At 37.3% G+C, this 17,784-nt stretch overlaps 1 protein-coding gene across 4 annotated transcripts in view; it reads right to left on the reverse strand.

The window, feature by feature from the left end:
• NEK7 (NIMA related kinase 7) overlaps window positions 1-17,784 on the reverse strand; it is a 68,558-nt gene that overhangs the window by 14,725 nt on the left and 36,049 nt on the right. For 3 of the 4 annotated variants that reach the window (XM_072932636.1, XM_072932635.1, XM_041717757.2), the window contains exons 6-8: window positions 12,894-13,002; window positions 10,583-10,690; window positions 3,410-3,504 (exon numbers count right to left, since the gene is read on the reverse strand). In XM_072932636.1, coding sequence (XP_072788737.1) covers window positions 3,410-3,504; window positions 10,583-10,690; window positions 12,894-13,002 — 312 coding nt within the window. Of the gene's footprint in view, window positions 1-376; window positions 403-3,409; window positions 3,505-10,582; window positions 10,691-12,893; window positions 13,003-17,784 lie in introns of all 4 variants that reach the window. The other variant, XR_012057075.1, reaches the window with a different exon arrangement.

The following is a 17,784-nucleotide window of genomic DNA, read 5'->3' on the forward strand; positions in this document are numbered from 1 at the left end:
CCCAGACAGGCAGAGTGTGTGTGAAACACGCTAGTCCATGCTGTGCTACTCAGTGAGCTTCAGCAGGGACAGGACAAGCTGAAAATGGCTCTCATCTGTCTTGTGGTCTTCCAGATAGAAGTTTAACTCTTTCATGTCTAAACATCAATATCACTACAGAAAATGTATGAAAAGAATTACTAAAATTCCCTTTTTTTTATATATCTCTCATTAATTTGCTCTCAAATAATTCAGCACTTTTTCATATTACCTTCATGTAAATTAAAAAATTTTAATGGTCCCGAAATAACTATTATGCTACAGTTCCATCCTACACGCCTCCCAGCCTGTATTACTAAGATGTTAATTTTTGTATTTACATTACATTGTCTCTTACCTTAAAAAGAATGTTAAAAATGCAAGCTGAAGACCACAAAAGAAAAGAAAAAAAAAAAAGAAAAAAAGAAAAATCAACTGCAGGGTCTGTACGCATGCAGAAATTCTAAATAAATGCACAGATACTCATTTTCATACTCTAGGTGTTCATTAAAAAGTACTTTTGTTTGAATGCTGCCGAGTGTTAAAAAAATTCTGAATGTCCCCTAAGGAGTTAAAACGGGAATACTATATTTTCATGCATCTCCTGCTTTGACAGATGAAAAATGTCAACTGTCCTGTTTTTATTTTCAAGCTTTTGCACTATTCATCTGGTTCATTAGTGCATCTCGCTGCTGCCCCTGACAGCTGCTCGCCCTCTCCTCCCAGCAGCTGAATTTTTCAGGCTAATTTGATCCTCCACACTGAGACGATCGCTAGAATGATTGACTTGCTCCCTGACCTCCAGGGTCTGACTTTGCTGATTAGTATTCTGGGGGTGTCTGAGGGACGAAAGCCCACTGTCTGTCTTCAGGGCTGGTGGCAGCTCGCTCTCTCTCTTTTTTTTTCCCTTTCTTTTTTTTTTTTTTTTTTTTTTGAACTGTAAGCCACCAACCTACAACCCTGTAAGGATGCAATTGCTACGATGAACAATAAAAGGAAATGTGTAAGACCTACTTTTCCATGTAAAGGTCCATGTAGCAAAAGCACAGCATCTTGATTTTAATTAGTAAAGTCTACTTTGTTGCATATCAATTAAAACTCCACTGGTAGTGTTTTTGAGATTTCAGAAATACCTGGGGCTCTAAAAAACTCAAACTTGAAAACATATTTCTGCAAAATCCTATTGACCCCACAGTTAGGTTTGAATAATAGATTGTTATACGCACAAGAAATAATAATTTTTAAAAACAAGTTAGTTTAAACCTAAATTAAAATGTAACTGAAGAGTTTAGCAGCAATTAAGCATTTACTGAGATGTGATGAACTTGCCACAGCTTTTTTCCAATTAAGCTGGAGACAATCCAGAGTATATATGAACACACATCACCATGAAATCAACATAGACAAATCACAGAGACACCCAGCACAAAAGTGCACAGATTAAAAAAAAAAACATTCATTAGTCCACACAAGTCTTGAAGAACCTTAAGTAATGACCTTTCAATAATAAAGAAAAAATACTAAGTGAGAAAAATGCTGAGCATGTATTTTGAATTTGCTGTAACTGACATTTCAAAATTACAGATAAATGCTCAAGATAAATTTCCAAAACAGAACAAGAAAACCCACCACAAATATTTGGTATGTTGCAAATCAACTAAATGCACTTCTAAAAGAAATTAAAAGCTGTAGTTGAAGACCATGCCCAACACTGTAGCTACATATCAACAACAAGGGTCCTAATAACTATTTTATTCTTTCAAGAAAGAAAACAAACACTACCCCACATCAGCTTAAATAGCATCCTGGTAAAACCTCTAAAATAAATCAAAGGAGAATGGTATTTCAAGATGCTGAGTTAATCAATGGAACTGAGTTATTTAGATATTTTGGGATTATCTACCACATCAAAGAAAAATGTAATAATCACATAGGTGTTTAACATATTCTACCAGCATTAAGGCAGCAAGCTTAAAAAATTCTTCAGTAAAGTACTACTGATTTATATCCAGCAACTTAATTTCATGTAACATAAAAGAAAAATTAACCTTAAACTGTGAGGGTTTTATATAACAGTAATTCAAAGGTTTTATTTGTTTATTCCCAGATTTTAAAAAATCCTCATGTAAACCAACAAGGGGCAAAGAAATAATACTGAAGAATGCTCATCTACCTTTATGCTACCTTAGGGCTTGCACAAGTGTGCAAAGCAGAGCACTGAAATTCGAGGCAGCTGCCATGGTTGGTACTGAGGAATCCCAATACAGGATTAAGTTTTAGTTCAGGATACAAACTTCTAAATATTTGCTAGCAGCTGGACTTCCTTCCTTGAATGACCCCCAATATTTAAAGCAACAGCTGTACACGTATCTGTAAACTGCAGACTTGCAGTATAGTTATTCATCCTTTTAATATTCAAAGCACCATGTCAGTGATAGAAAGTAAACAAATACTACTGGCGATGATTCACCTGGCAGTAACATCCAACCTCAAAGGCTGCCAGTGTCTTCTACACAATCCTAACACAAACAAGGAGGTGCTGATACTGCTGAGTATGTATTAAATGAGCTCTGCTGACCCACTGAGGCAGGTGGCTTGTAGGTAAACAAAAAATGCCTTGAGTAGATCCGTTTCTACCTGGAACATGACTGGGGAGACTTCACTGCTATTGCTGATGGAACCATTTTTTCCCCAGCAATGTTCAACACAGGGGTTATTTCTTCTCATCAATAAATGATACACAAACAATTTGGAAGATGTATTTGTTTTAGAAGTCTACCTTTTCTTCACACCTCCATTTACCTCCATTTCAATGTGCCCTGTACCTTCCTTTTTTCAAAATATAGTATTATTTCAAATTATGTATCACCTACCAATCTCGACTGTATCAATAGAGAAACTAAACAATTGCAGTTTAATCATCACAGAAGAACAGAAAAACTACATATGTGTGCAGCAGAAGTTGCTAAAATAAGGATTCATCCAAGCTAGTAGAAGTACAATAAACCTTTTAATCACTTTTCTTAGGTTTAAGGTCTTTATAAAAATAAGAAATTTCTATTAAATTAACTATATTGCAGTTTTTGAATGCATTACTTACATATTCAAATCAATCCTACTACTTCTCAATGATTTATTAACAAAACCATATAACCAGCATGAAAACACCTACAACAATTTTACATGTGCTTGCTATTACTCATTTAGTAATCCTCCAGTCATGCCCAATCTTCAAGAAATTGCTGCAAAATCTTTGTAGCAAGCCCAGTTAAAGGCAAGTTCAAGTAAAACACAAATAAAAGTATTTCACATGCTTAAGTGATGTAAGGGGAGGGGGGCAGGGGAAGGGGGAAGTACAAGAGTGTTATTAAGTTCACTGTATCAGTATTACCTCATACAGCAGACAGCCTAGAGACCAGATGTCAGACTTGAAGTTGTAACCATTTTCATGTATTCTCTCTGGAGACATATAATAAGGTGTACCAACTGCAAAAAAAACACAAGTATTTTTGAATGAAAATTTCTGCTGTTTCTCCCTGGTAGAATATTTCTCATCTTTCTCATTTTGCTACACTTATAACTTCAACTCATACTTAGGACATTTCAGTTTGACAAAACCACACAAATTAGTATCTATTTCATCCATTGCAGCTTTATTTTCAGTGCTCATTACCAGAGCTATGCAGTTGTAGAACACTTCCAAATTTTGCTTTTGAGGAACCTCATAAGCAATTTATTTCTCCTAGGGAGAACCAAGGGAAGGTACTACACACACATCCCTGCTACTTTTCCAAACTGTTATCACTGTGGCTAGAAACAACATTAGAATTCCTCTACCACAGGCTGAAGTTTTTGTTTCACGAGTTCTGTTCTTCCTTTGAGAATACGTAAATCTGGAAAAGCTGGTTTTGGAACTAAAAAACACAGATACTTTGAACAGCTGAAATTAAAACAGCCTGAGATTCAGGCCCTTCAGAGATGAGGGCAGGAAAAGCAGCGAGCCCAGCAGAAGCTGAGGTTCCTAAGGGCAACTCAGGCATCAGCTGTAGGACTAAATTCCACAAGGGCTTTTCAGCTCCCAAACCTGTGCCTGTCCCAGCTTAATCCATCCTCAGAGTTATGGGCTCTGGAAATGTCTGCTCTTGAAAAGCAGCATTTATTAGGACTGTCCCAGAGTAAATTTATGTTCAATACTCCAGAACATCTCTCCCCTCGATTTTAATCAAACCCTACCCATCTGCATCACAAGTTACCTGGAACAGAGAAATACTGAGCAATGCTTCAGCTCTATAAAAAATGTCATTACAAAGAAATAGCTGAGTGATGATTTAATGTATGACAGAGCAATAAGAAAAAAGTTATGGAAAATAATGGTAATGGCAATTTTAGTGCATTATTTCTGAATTTTCTCCCCGTTTCCAACAAAAAGTCACAGATCTATACAGATTTTTATTTTGATTTTGTCTGATTATTTTCTTAAGTGCTGAATCCCAATGATGAAAAACAGTTGATTTCTGTCAATTCAAGTTGATTTTATTTTGAAACCAAACACCTTGCAACACGATCAGCGATTAAAATCGGCAATTTTTCATTTTTGTTCTTTGTGGTATGAACCTCACATATTATTGTAACACAAGGATTTGGTTTCACTTCTGCTCTTCTGAATAGATGAAGCTAATTCAGAATTGATCTCTGTATGAATACTGGAAACAGAAATATAGTAAATATATAAGTACTTCCACATCCAAATAATCAGGTTAAATAATTTTGAGTAATCAGAAATAATTTTATTCTAATATTTTCCTAAAAGTTAAGGTTTTTGTTTTAACAATGTGCCCTACCATTAAGAAATGCTGCATGTCAAACTATGTCATGAGGAAGTAAAAAGGAGGGAGAATTACTTTCCTACTTGAAGGGCCCAGCTCAGATAGGGAAACCCAGAACCACCTAGCTCAGGTAAGGTCACTGCTGCTGGTAACCCTTAATTTCACTTGATCTGCTCCTTGGCAAACAATGTTGAAAACCCATTTAAACTGCTTGTGTAACAGACAGGCAAAGACAGGTCCCCATGTGGTATCCTGCAATGGATCTGGCCTCCCAAGCATGCTGGGGGAGATTTCCAGCTCTGGGAAAGCTGAGAGTGCCACAGTCCCTGTCCCTCAGCACCAGGCTGAGCACTCAGTGCACATCTGAACTGAGGGTGCCAATGGTAACAGCTTAAAAGCAGAAAGGCTGGGGAAAGGCAACTCAAGAGAGTACTGTGGGAGACATTTATTCTCATAGGATGTTTGCATCCACCCACAACAGAGAATTGTCTTTTCCCTGTGAAACAACAGGCAAGCAGATGGGTAGACCACAATGTCAAAATAACTACCAAAATATCCAGAAGCAGCTCTGCTATCTAATGTACCAACATCAGTATTTTAATAGGCATTTAATGACAGATATCTTAAGATTACAAATGTAACTAAGCATTTAGAATGACACAGGTTTCATATTTTTATTATCTTACTGTTTTATTTCCCTCTTGAATTTTTTTTTTTTAACACCCTAACAACTTATGAGCTTGGACGCCTCTGAAAAATTTCAGCTACATTTTGTATCCATTAATTAAAGCACTGGTTTAATATATTCTGATGCTTTGTTGGTAGAATTCATCTAACAGCAGAAATAAGTTTAATAGTAATGTGTTTGTTCACTGGCTGCAGCAGGAGTGCCTCTGCTGCTCTGAGGTATCACACAAGTGGCTGGCAGTGAGTAATGTGCCAGAGAGAGGCTTCACAGAATCCACAGGGGGCAGCTGAAAACACTGAGGTTTGAAGGTTCATAGTCTACCAAAAGCAAAGGTAATTTTAACCAGCAGCTCTGGGAAGCCTGCTGATACATTAGGGGTCTGATATGACCGTGAAAGATTGATGATAGTGAAAAGCAAGAACAAATGTTACCATTTTACAGCGTTTAGCCTAGTGTAACACCTCCACTGCAACACAACCTGCAGCCCCCCATGGCCAGCTAGTGAGAGGAATTGAAATTAGTTCTGTTACTCATGGAATCACACAAACAACCTGAAGATTCAGACATCATTACTACTTGTACACTGTTTTTAATAGAACATGACACTAAAGATTTATTATTCTGACATTCAGGAACTACTGAAAGCATTGCAATCATCCTTTTAACACAGTGAGCACACTCAGGACATAGCTATTCTGCTGGTAAGCAACTACCAGTGTGACTGTATGTTATATTTCCTTCCTGGATCCTTTTATACTGTTAAGTGAAACACAGCATCCCAGTAGTATAGGGATATGCAACTTCCTCACTTCCTTTACTCATCTGAAGACACAGAAGTGGGATAATACAAGAAAATTAGCCAAATCATTGAGGTGCCTGCATTTTTAAGAACAAAATCAGTAACTTCAGCATTCTACTTGCTCCATTTGCAGACCTGTGACAACCTGCAAGTCTGAACAGTAAACTCCTTGAAAATAGTCTGTGTCAAATACAGTGTCTGCTCACAATCTGTTGCTGCTCTGGAGCTCCATCCCTTTAAAGATGCTGTAGATCCAAAAAGTGTTGATTATTTATGCAAGCTTCCTGTTACTGGCAGAGGGGATAGACATAATGGAAATGGTGGTTAATACAGAGCAGGGAGCTGATTTGAAGGATCAGAGACAAAGACTCTATTACAGAAAACAGAGTTATGATATCAACAGTCCATCTTACTACCTGGATAAACATATAACTCACAATGCATCTGAGTAAAGTTAAACAAGTGCATCAAGGAGCAGAATTAAATATAGTAAGTTGCTCTAATATAGTTACTAGTTCTAAAATACTTACTAGCTCTAAAAGCTATCAAGCATTTTGAGGCTGGAAGAAAAATCTGCCTGGTAAATGTTAAACCTACTTATACAAAACAATGCAGTGGTTCATTCAGGACAGGTTTAGCAGACCATAGTTTTAAAAATGGCCACATAATTATTACTGACATTTCATGCATTGGCATACATAACTATCAGAATTCAGAAAGGGGGCTAAAGAGGCCAAATTTCAGTAACCAAAAGACATAGTTTATGAATGACTCAGTATCCATAAGATCACAGAAATTTTGTAATACAGAGTTCAAGGCTTGCAACATGCTTAACAAGAAGAATGTGGATGCTGAAGACAAACAAGCAGCTTGGAGGTCCTTTCCAACCCTACTGATTCTATGATGTTCAGGGTTTGTACTTATTTAATATAACTATAGAAGATATCTAAGTGAAGGTTTGTCTTCAAGGACAGGACCCAATCTACTGCACTTATCCAAAGTAACTTGGCAACCTAGCCCACAATGTGCAAACAATCCTTCTACATAAGTCAATCTATAAATATCTTGAGTTACTTTATAACAACACAATAGTTTCTCTTCAGCTTTCAAACTACTGTAAGAGATCTCATGTTTCTGTACATAAAATACAAGAGCTATTTTAACACAGCTTCCTGGATGACTGCAATGATTCAGCTGCAGGTTTCCCTGCCAGCATTACTGTACACTGAAGGTGCAGCTTCTGAGTATGGTTGGGTGTCTAAGTGGAGTTTATTCTATTCACAGAATGGTTCTGCAAACCACCACCTCAGCACACCTCTACTGCGTTAGAGACCCATATGTGAGAGGAGAGAAGAGTGTGTGCACACATTTTCACAAGGTATTTTATTCTCCACAACCTGTTTATAGTTTATATTCAAACCCCTCACATAACATAGTCTGTGCTGGGAACAGCAGTATCACAGAAATGCCAGAAGTTGTCAAAACACAGAAGACCAAAATTCCATGCAGATGATTCTCTGCATTTGAGCATTTTAAGAAGATTGCAGATCTGCTCCTTTGCCCTGCAAGAAGGGATCCCCATGTTGGTGGCAGTGCCTGCCAGGACAGCACACTGTGCAGGCTTACAGCACAGCCACAGCAGAGAGATCAAGTGATTCTTTTTGTAACTGAAATAGGAAAAATACTTATCTTTACCTCCACTGAATGGCTAACAAAGTAAAAACCACATATATCCATGAGCTGGCCTTAGCATTGCCATTTCACCAAAGAGCATAAGGCTGGGCATTCAGCCATTAAAACAGCAGCAAGAAATCCCTAACAGAGTTGTAGGGAAAGCAGCTAATATAAAGTGTTCTGAAAACAAGACATTTTGTCAAGTTTGTATCAAATCAGCTATACCAAATGCCTGCATTACCTCTGCCCTTTCATAAGAAAGGTTTCCAATTTCCAAAAAGGTATAGGCATGACAATAGTAAAATCTTGATAAAGCTGTATACAGTTAAGAAGATGAAAAAACCCTGTCCAGTGCAGTTTTTTTATTTGTTTCAAATGGACCATCAGTAAAGATTCTAACTGAATCAGTATTATTCATAATTAGCAGTTAGAAGCTGTAGCTAATTAAAATTTTAGTACATTTCTTTATCTCTGAAAGCCTGAATCTCGTTTGCTACTGAAATTTTTATAAAGCCTGTAAACAAGCATAAATTGCCACACATATGTTTGCAATTTACTAGGATAAGTGCACCAAAGGTTTATGGAATCATAAAAAGATACGACTTTGAAAGAAATTTCAAGAAAACCAGCATCAGAAACTGCAGAAGGAATCAATTTAAGAAGTGGTCTCTGCTAGTGATGACAAATCAGAAAGTCACTGTCTCCTCTGCAGCTTAAGTTAACAGCTGACACAAACCTTTTTTCTAGGTTGAATTCTGACATTAGGCCATAATTAAGAGGGAAATGGGAAAAGAAGAGATGGGGGAAAAAAGAAAATAAAAAATAACTCCTCTACCAAGACACAGCCACCAACATAAGAAACAAAGCTGCCATCCTCCCTCCCCTCCTTCCCCACTCTCTGGATGACTCTTGCATCTGCAAAGATGAGCTTTAAAGGCTTCAGGGGTTTTTAACTCTGGCACAATCTTCAGCTTTTTTAAATTTGCAGCTCATCCCTCACAACCACTCTGCTGTCAGGAGCCAAAATAATCCAGGGTTGAGGCACTCTGCTACTCTTTAACTTCCTGCCTTGTGCCTCAGAATGCAAGTCCACTCTCCCACCCTCACTGCTGACCTGTGCCTCATTCATGAGCTCCTACTCCTCAGATCAGGATTTACAGCTCCCTCTTCACACCCTCCTTCCATCTGCAGGCAGGAGCAGAGCCCACCTAGAACCCAACCCAGCCTCTCCACAGGGCTGCCAGGGATGGCCACTGGCTTGCAAGAGCAGCAGGACAGCAGCACTCTGGGTGCCACACTGCCTGTGACAGCAGCAGAGGGGCAGTGCCACATCTGAGCGACCCTCGGCGCAACCCGAGCGCAATTCCAGCCTGGGCTCCCCACTCCCCCTCAGCTCCTGCTAATGCAGGACTGCACTCTGTGTCCGCGCTTCCTCCAACACCTCAGCACCTGCTCATGGGTCTGACTTTACCAGTCTGCACCAAACATGGTAAACGCTGGAAAGGAGTGACCAAAGGCTTTTGGACAGGGGAGTAAGGAGTGTCAAAAATTTCCTGTCCAAAATATTATCTTTTTGGCCGTTAACACATGTGTCACTCAAACCTCAAATGTGCTACAAACATGCAATCAGTGCACAGGCTTGTGTTCAGCAACCACCAAACACAGACACTTCAATGAGGTAAAAGAATGTTTTCTTACCTAAAAAAATCCAACCTAACAGTATTATGAACACTATTTCCTACATTTCTCTTTAAAGCAGCTGTTACTCCATTTACAAGGTTTTTCTCTTCTACAGAGATCCTCTTAGAGTCTGTCATTCACCTGTTACCTACTTTTAAACTTAAAATATATGCCGAATATTTAACTTTTCTTTTTTAAAGGCCTCTTAATCATCTTAGTATTCACATGCTACTCAAAAGATGCAAATTACATGAAAATTGTATTGGATAGAGGTAATATACTGCTAGTTTCATGTGCTAGCAAAGAATAAACTGAGCATTTCAGAAAGCTTTTTTCTATACTTGTTTTTAGAAGTTATCTGGGAATTGTTTTTGTTAATTCTGATCTCCCCTCAACAACTTAAGTTTACATTGAGAAACATCACCTTAAAAAATGGAAGCTCCTCTGAGAGCCCTTTGAAACCATGTAACCAAGAGATCATTAATGCTACTGACGCAGGCACAGGAATTACAAGAGTCCTCTCAACACTGAATAAAGTTCAAGTCAATTTTTTAAAAATGCATCCATATTATCACCTTATTTTTTCCTAGAATTTCTAGGTAGCACTATTGTCTTAAAGACTTGTTCAGAGGTAGAAATGTACACTAAATTATGCAGACAAAGGAGGGAAAATACCCAAAGTATGCTCAAAGTATACTCAGTGTTAGTGTATCTGTATTTGTCCATGGTGCTGACCATACTTTTTTAAGAACACTTTTAAGACCACATTTTTATTATTACTTAAGAACATCTTTAGCTGGTCCTAACCCTTTTCTTCCTCCTCCTGAGTAGGGCACAGTATTTCCACCATATAAAATATTCTATCTGTCCAACACCTGCACCTCAAAGAAAGCTTACCTAAAGAATGGGCAGCTGTGGTTTTGGAGCTGAAAAATCGACCAAGTCCGAGATCTCCCAGCTTTACTACTCCTGTAGCTGTAATGAACACATTTGCTGGCTTTATATCTGAAAGAAAAATAAATTTTAAAATGTAAAAGTCACAGTGAGGTTGCAAGAAAAGCTACTCTTCTATTAATAATAGAGGATTTTATTTACAGGCAGTATTAGTAACATTTGACAGAGCTACTCAGAAAGAATGGGCCCAGAATGCAGAATTTCAAATCCACAATAGTACAACCATCGCTCAACCAAAGAAAACCAAGAGCCATGGAAAGTATTTTTTTTAAAAAAACAAACAAAAAAACCCCACACCCCCAAAGTCCAGAAGCACATACAGGGGAGTCATTACTACTTTATATGAGCTACATAGAAGGATCTGCATTAGAACTAGAGAACCTCTTTTGTTATGCCTTAAGTAACAGCCTAAAAATGTTTTCAAGAACTGTACAGCATTTTTCATCACTTTTACTGATCAAATTACCCACAGTGGCATAACGTCATTTATTTGAAATAGATAACTGATTCTCTATAAGAGCAGGCATTAAAACAAGAAACAAGTTTACTCAGGAGAATGGTTATTTGAACTCATCAACAGAATTGGGCTAATCAAGTAGAAACAAAGAAAAATAATGATGTATACCCCAGACAGTTATTTTTCACAAGTAATATCCAGTTTAAATTTTAATCCAATTCCTTAGAGACAACAGCAGAGACTCTAATTCTATGATTTCCAACAAGATAGCTACCTTGTTAGTCTTCTAAATAAACTGACCTGTTATTTGTTTGGCAAGGGAGTTTAGCTCTTACTCTGCTGAAGAGCAATCCACCCTAGCTTTAAAATTACAGAAATCAGCTCACTTAGATAAGAGGGGATTACAGTCTGTATAAGATACAGGCACAGTAAAAGGTTAATAACCCTTCAAACACCAGCATTTTCAGGTTTCCAGTAAAAAAGTTACAAAAGCTTACAAGCTTTAGAGGAAGACAGAAGTAATTACATTGTCCTGCTATCTGACCCAGTTTTCAGGAGTTAGAATAACCCTTTGTGTAATAATCCAACACGGATATAGCTCAATTTAAAAATAGATTTAATTGTCATTGCTTTTGGCATGTAACCATGGAATCATTAGATTTGCCATAGGTTTGCCAGAAGCTTCGAACTTAGTACTTCAGTTTAAGGAACTTAAATCCTTTTGTTTTGAGCTAAAATATACAGAAATTAACTAAATTAATTATAAAAATATTAAAGGAAGATACTTTTACACTGTGGAAATAATCTGTATTTTATGTCCTTCTCTTTGTATCATTTGTACTTGCAGGCATCTGCACAAATGCACAAACGTAAAAAAAAAAAAAAAAAAAGGAGAATCACAATGGAAAGGCATTTGCAGGGGTAGGGGTCTCTAAGCCTCTAAGCTCATAAAATTTCCAGCTGCAAATGACAGATTCAGCAGACATCAAGGGACTGTTCCTATCAGGCAGTGAGCTGCACTCCAGCATAGGGAGCCACCCTAAGACAGGCAATGTCACCTGAACCCTAAAGGTGACAGCCCCCACACACCTCACAATCCCATAACCAGAGGGATTTTAGAAAGGGAAAAAAATAGCAGATCAAAGAAGTTATACTATGATCCGTTTTCTTTGATTCAAGAGTTATGAGGTGAAATGAAGACCACATCCAGAGGAGACAGCAGCAGCGAGGTTTAAAATGGACCAAGGAACTTAGTACCTGACAGGAATAGCTGGCAACTACCAGGGCTGCTGGGACACAGAGACTGGAAATAGTGCAAAGGAGCAGAGAACTGGAGGAAATGTTCCCACCTGCACATAATCCAATCGAGGAGGGACTGGGAGAAGGGCCTGTACATCAGGAGTAAGCAGGGCAGGAGCAGATACTCTACGACAACCAGGTGTAAGAGCCGTAAAGAATGGACTGACAGATCTGTGCAAGGCAGGTAGCAACACTTGGGCAAGGAAACAGGCAAATATAGAAGAATAAATACAGGACAGAAGGTAAGAGCCAGAAAAATGAAGCAGCTATGGCAGGGTATCCATCACTCACAGAACTATTGCTTATTTTGAAAAACTTGCTATCAAACAAATGCCTACCACAACAAATATACAGCCACAAACTTCTCTCAGTTTTCTTTTACTTATAAAATCTTATAGAAACATGCAATGCTTCAGCTGTCAAAATTGATTCCATCCAGCTTAAATCTCACACAGTCAAAGGTATAGTAAGGACAAGTCATCTTTGATCCTGTATTACCTCTATGCATAACACGACGAGAATGCATATGTTCCAAGGCACTGCAAAGCTGAACAAAGTACTTCCAAACTGTTCTTTCAGGAATCAACCTCTTCTGTTTCTTAAAATGCTTAAAAAAAACATGGTTAGTGAATGTTAAAAATTAAAACTTGCATAAAATTACTGAAAAAAGACAGAAAATCCTTAATTAAAAAATAAAAAAATACAAGTGGTTCACAACCTAATGTGAAAGGTTTAACAAAATTTCTTGACACAGAAAATTTTCCCCTTAAATATTAATATATGTATCACCACTACATGTGACGAGTCATGTATAAGTCAGTCTACACACAGAGACACAAATAACATTAATAAAATAAAACTCCTACCCCAAAAATGGATTTATTCAGTATTTAGCACTCTTCCGTGTCGGATTAATATGGTCAGAGTAATCTAGTATAAAGTAACCACAGAAGAAATAAAGGCCAGATATAAAGTTATGTGCCACAGAACATCCCAAATTACTAGTTTTCTCACACCAAAATTTATTTCCATACCCTCATTTTCTAAAACAAAGAAAAAAACAATAGCAGTATCACAAAGTCATGAAGATCATGTACGAAAAATTGGTCACATTAGTTTTAAAAACCTCTGCAGTACACAAAAGGGAATTAAAGGAACTGATTTCTGTAAATTTCACAGTGATGTAACTTCTGTTCAAATATATTCTATCCTGTATAAAAACCCATTCCTGATCACTGGTAACAGTTCACTGATCTGTTAAAGCTTACACAAAACAATGACACTCTGCTATATACATCAGCTTCAAATGTGGTATTCAGGAACTGAATAACTGTCCTCCAAAGATACCTACTGAAAACCTGGAATTCAGCCAATATTAAAATGTAAAAGTTTTGTCATTATAAATGCTGCAGCTAAAGGGAAAAAGATGGAAAAATTGTTGCGTGTTTAGCCTATGTTTCCAAAGAAATTGTATTGTGTCAGGTTTTGAAGTTCCACACAAGGAGAAAATACACAAACATTAAGACTAGCAAAATTTTAGAGGGAAAGCAAAGTACTTGATGTATTTTAATTGTGGGTACAGACAGACTTCACACTCATGCACGCCTTAAGAAAGTTCACATAACAAACATTTATTAATTTGCAAAAAAAATATATTTTCATACTCTGTTAAAACATGCCACTGAGAAGTTGACAGCTGCATCTGCACATTACAGACACACAGGAATATGAGAGAGATGCTTTTAAACTACCTATAGCAAAAATGCATCAGTCGTACAAAGGATCTTAACATTCCACCAAATGTTTTTCGTTATAGGGATTATTACAAAATGCATTTTCATTTAAATGAGGCAAAGCATATAAATTACGTCTTTAAATATAATTTTCTTTCAGTCTTGGACTGAATCCAAACAAATCCTGTGTATCTGTTCTCCCCATAGCTGGATTTGCATATCAGAGGACTGTTTGATGTCAACAGGAAGATGGAGACCAGGTTTCTTTTCATTTAAAAACAAATACACAATACATCTAAGTATGTGTACATGAAAGCACAGTTCCTTGATTTAAAATGCATTCTGAAATTATCATAATTATAACTAGGTACTTTATTTAAACATTCTGAATTATTATTTTTTTTAACTCGAATGCAAGTACAAGCAGTGATGAAAGGCCATTCACAAAATGCCTGAAACGGGAAGATTGTCAATTACACATTCCCATTCCGATTTACCTAAGGTACAGCAGTGCACTTTCAATGTATTTATGTACAAGTTTTCTTTTAACACTTTATTTACTAGCCATCCCTAGCACTGTAGCTGATGTACACTACAAAATTGGCTTCAGTTCTTACAGTTCAAAGAAGCAACTTAAAGTAGTCTCATTCTGCTAAAGGCATTAATAATTTTGCAGGACAATAATAACCTCCTCCTGAAAGCATCAACAATATTACTTAACCCCAGAGAATTTATCCACCTAAAGAGGATGGAAAAGAGAGATGCTAGATTTGCTAACAATGTTTAAAACTAAACAAAGAAACAGGCAACATTTTCATTTGTATGGGCTTACAAATAATATAATTATCTTTAAAATAAACTCAATTAACATTATGTTGAATAATTAATTATTCTATCTTTTCCCCTCAAAATCCACGCTTCAATTTTTTCTTGGGTTGTTGTCTACCAAGAGGTAAAATAGTGATGAAAAGCCATCACCAAAAAGATGAATTTTGCAAAACTAGCTATTGAAACAAGTTGCACGCTTTTAGGAAACAGTCCAGCAGACACAGTTAGTTCTGAGGAAAGTCAAAAGGAAAATTCCATTTCTGTTTAGAACCTTACCTTCTAACAAGAAATGTAAGTTGATGGAAAACACAGGCAAACCTATTTTTATGCCCGTGTAATTCAATTCATATAGCACACATGAACTGTATTCAAAGCAGGATCCTTTCCTTTCTCCTTCATTTTAAAATAGTCCACAATGCAAACTGCAGTTCTAACGATTGTGGTGTTTGCTCCCTCCCTACATGGAAGCCAAAATGCAGAAGATACAATGCTGCAACAATAATTTGAACCTCTGTTGTAGCACAGCAAAGCAGCACCACAGTCAATGCTGAAAATAAACCACTGCTTAGTGACTGAAGCATTCTGAGGTCCACAGCACCCAGTTAACCTCACACAGCTCTCTCCCACTGAACACAGGTTGGCATTACCCGCCCAGATTTGCCCTCAGAGGAATACAGCCTGACATACAGCTCTCTCTGAAGTGCTCTCATCTTCAAGACTTGATTATTCTCCTTCTTCCACCTGTCTTAGGCTCAAAGGACAGTCCTGATGTCCCTCAGCCTGCTGACCTTCTAGGGTGTGACATTAAATAAACATGATCCTGTCTGAGGTGAAAGATCAATCTCAAACTAGTTGAAACTGGGCAAAAAGGGAGCTGCTTGTACATGTGCATTAAAAATTTGGGCAGTGCAGCAAGCTAGTCAGGTAAACAGAACACCTGGCACACTTTCACAGCAGGCTGGCTCCCAGTAAGAATTATTTGTTTCAAAAGCCATATCCCATGAAATTTCCATCTCCATCTGAGAATGGAATCACAAGAAACTACTTTGAAGAGTCACCACAATGCCAGTACATTGTGGATAAAACAGCAATTCAGACATTTAATAAAACTGGACATTTTGGTGGTCATAAATCTTCTAGCCAAATGCCTTAAAGAGCTTTGAGGCAGGCAGGCTGTATCACCAGTTCATATTTTCATCCCTTTTACAGAATGACTGAGCAATTTCATCGTGGGAAAACAGAACTCTCCTGGTTCTCTAATGAATTGCTAAAAGAAAAATTAAATATGCTCCAAATGTTTTCATAATAGTGAAATTAAATATAGCTGCCCTGCACTTAAACAGCAAATGCCATTCTGTTTCTTGACAAACAAAATATAAAGGATCGATGAAGAAAAAAGTCTGAAGTCACGGCAGGAAGTTATATTACACTGAGTTTGTAAAGATGATGCTTTAAACTCCAGAAGTAAAAGTCACAGCAGTTAGCAGTTGCTCCTACCTAGGTTTAAAAGGCACAATTCAGACAATACTTACAGCAAAGGCACAGGACTATGCTTGGATTTTATAAGAAACCTAAGGATTTCTTGCAATTGAGAGTGAACACAGGTGATTTACACACAACTAGAAATTCAGATATGACTGCCTACATATCAATAACCACACCTGGACAAACTTTAGCATTCAGTTCTGATGTTGGTGTATCAGAGGATTTTAAGGTGTGATTTAGTCTGGTTTAGGTCTCACTGAATAGAGAAAAAATAGGAATAAATAAGAAAAAAAGACAACACAATGAGTGTTTAAGAAGCTAACTGGAGTAAAGAAAGCAAGATGTTTATGAACTTCTCTTGCAGAGAGTTGATAAATTGATCATCCAAACAATTTTGCAGACTCATTATTTAAAACAAGAAAAGAACTGTGGAACTGTCAAACAAACCCACAACAATATATATCTGAATTTTTCCCTGCACATGCTATAGCCTAGAGTTGTTTTTTGAAAGACAATATTTGAAAGAAAAGCAAAATGAGAATGATGATTACATTACTTTTAATAGATTCCTTCCTTTCTTTCATGATTCAATAAGAATCTTGATCATATCTTTTTGTTATCATGACTTCATCTACAACTTACAAAAATATAAAGCATGGGAAGATTTTATATTTTACTGTATAGACTTATAACACAGTGATTCAATGACCAGATACTAGTGGGAAGAAATCTGAACTTCATCAAGAGGAAAGAGATGCAAAAATGATTACACAGAACTTCTGGGTAACACAATAAAGCTCTTGACCACTTCTGACTGTGTTTCTTTGGGAGCTTTTTTAATGTGGACAAGCAGGAAGAACAAAGGAAAAGGGAGGTCAGGCAGCCACAATAGGAAATTCTGGAAGCACAAGCAAGAGCTCTCACTCTGTGAATACAACAGAAACAAACCACAACAGTTCAGGGCATGCAGGGTCAGCAAGACAGACCGGTGAAGACGGGCAGCAACATCCCAATGTTTTGGACACTTATGAATGTAGAAAGGAAATCTGTACCCAAGTCTTGTTTTATATCTTAAAAGCTATATAATTCTAGTAGCAACACAGCATCCTAGGAGTTTTGTCTGGTTCTGTTCTTTGATTAATTCAGCTGTCCATCTGTTTAGACCATGGCAAGCTTTCTGCCATTTTTCTTCACTTTCTATGCAGAACAAAAATAGAACTTCCCACCACATCCTGATTCATTCATTGAGTTTGATATACACTGTCATCAAATTTGCCTACATTTCAAGAGCAGCAGCTGTCTCTTACTTGTAAAAAGAGAACAAATACAAAAAAAACCCACCC

This window comes from Taeniopygia guttata, chromosome 8 (assembly GCF_048771995.1).
Source record: "Taeniopygia guttata chromosome 8, bTaeGut7.mat, whole genome shotgun sequence".
Taxonomy (NCBI): Eukaryota; Metazoa; Chordata; class Aves; order Passeriformes; family Estrildidae; genus Taeniopygia; species Taeniopygia guttata.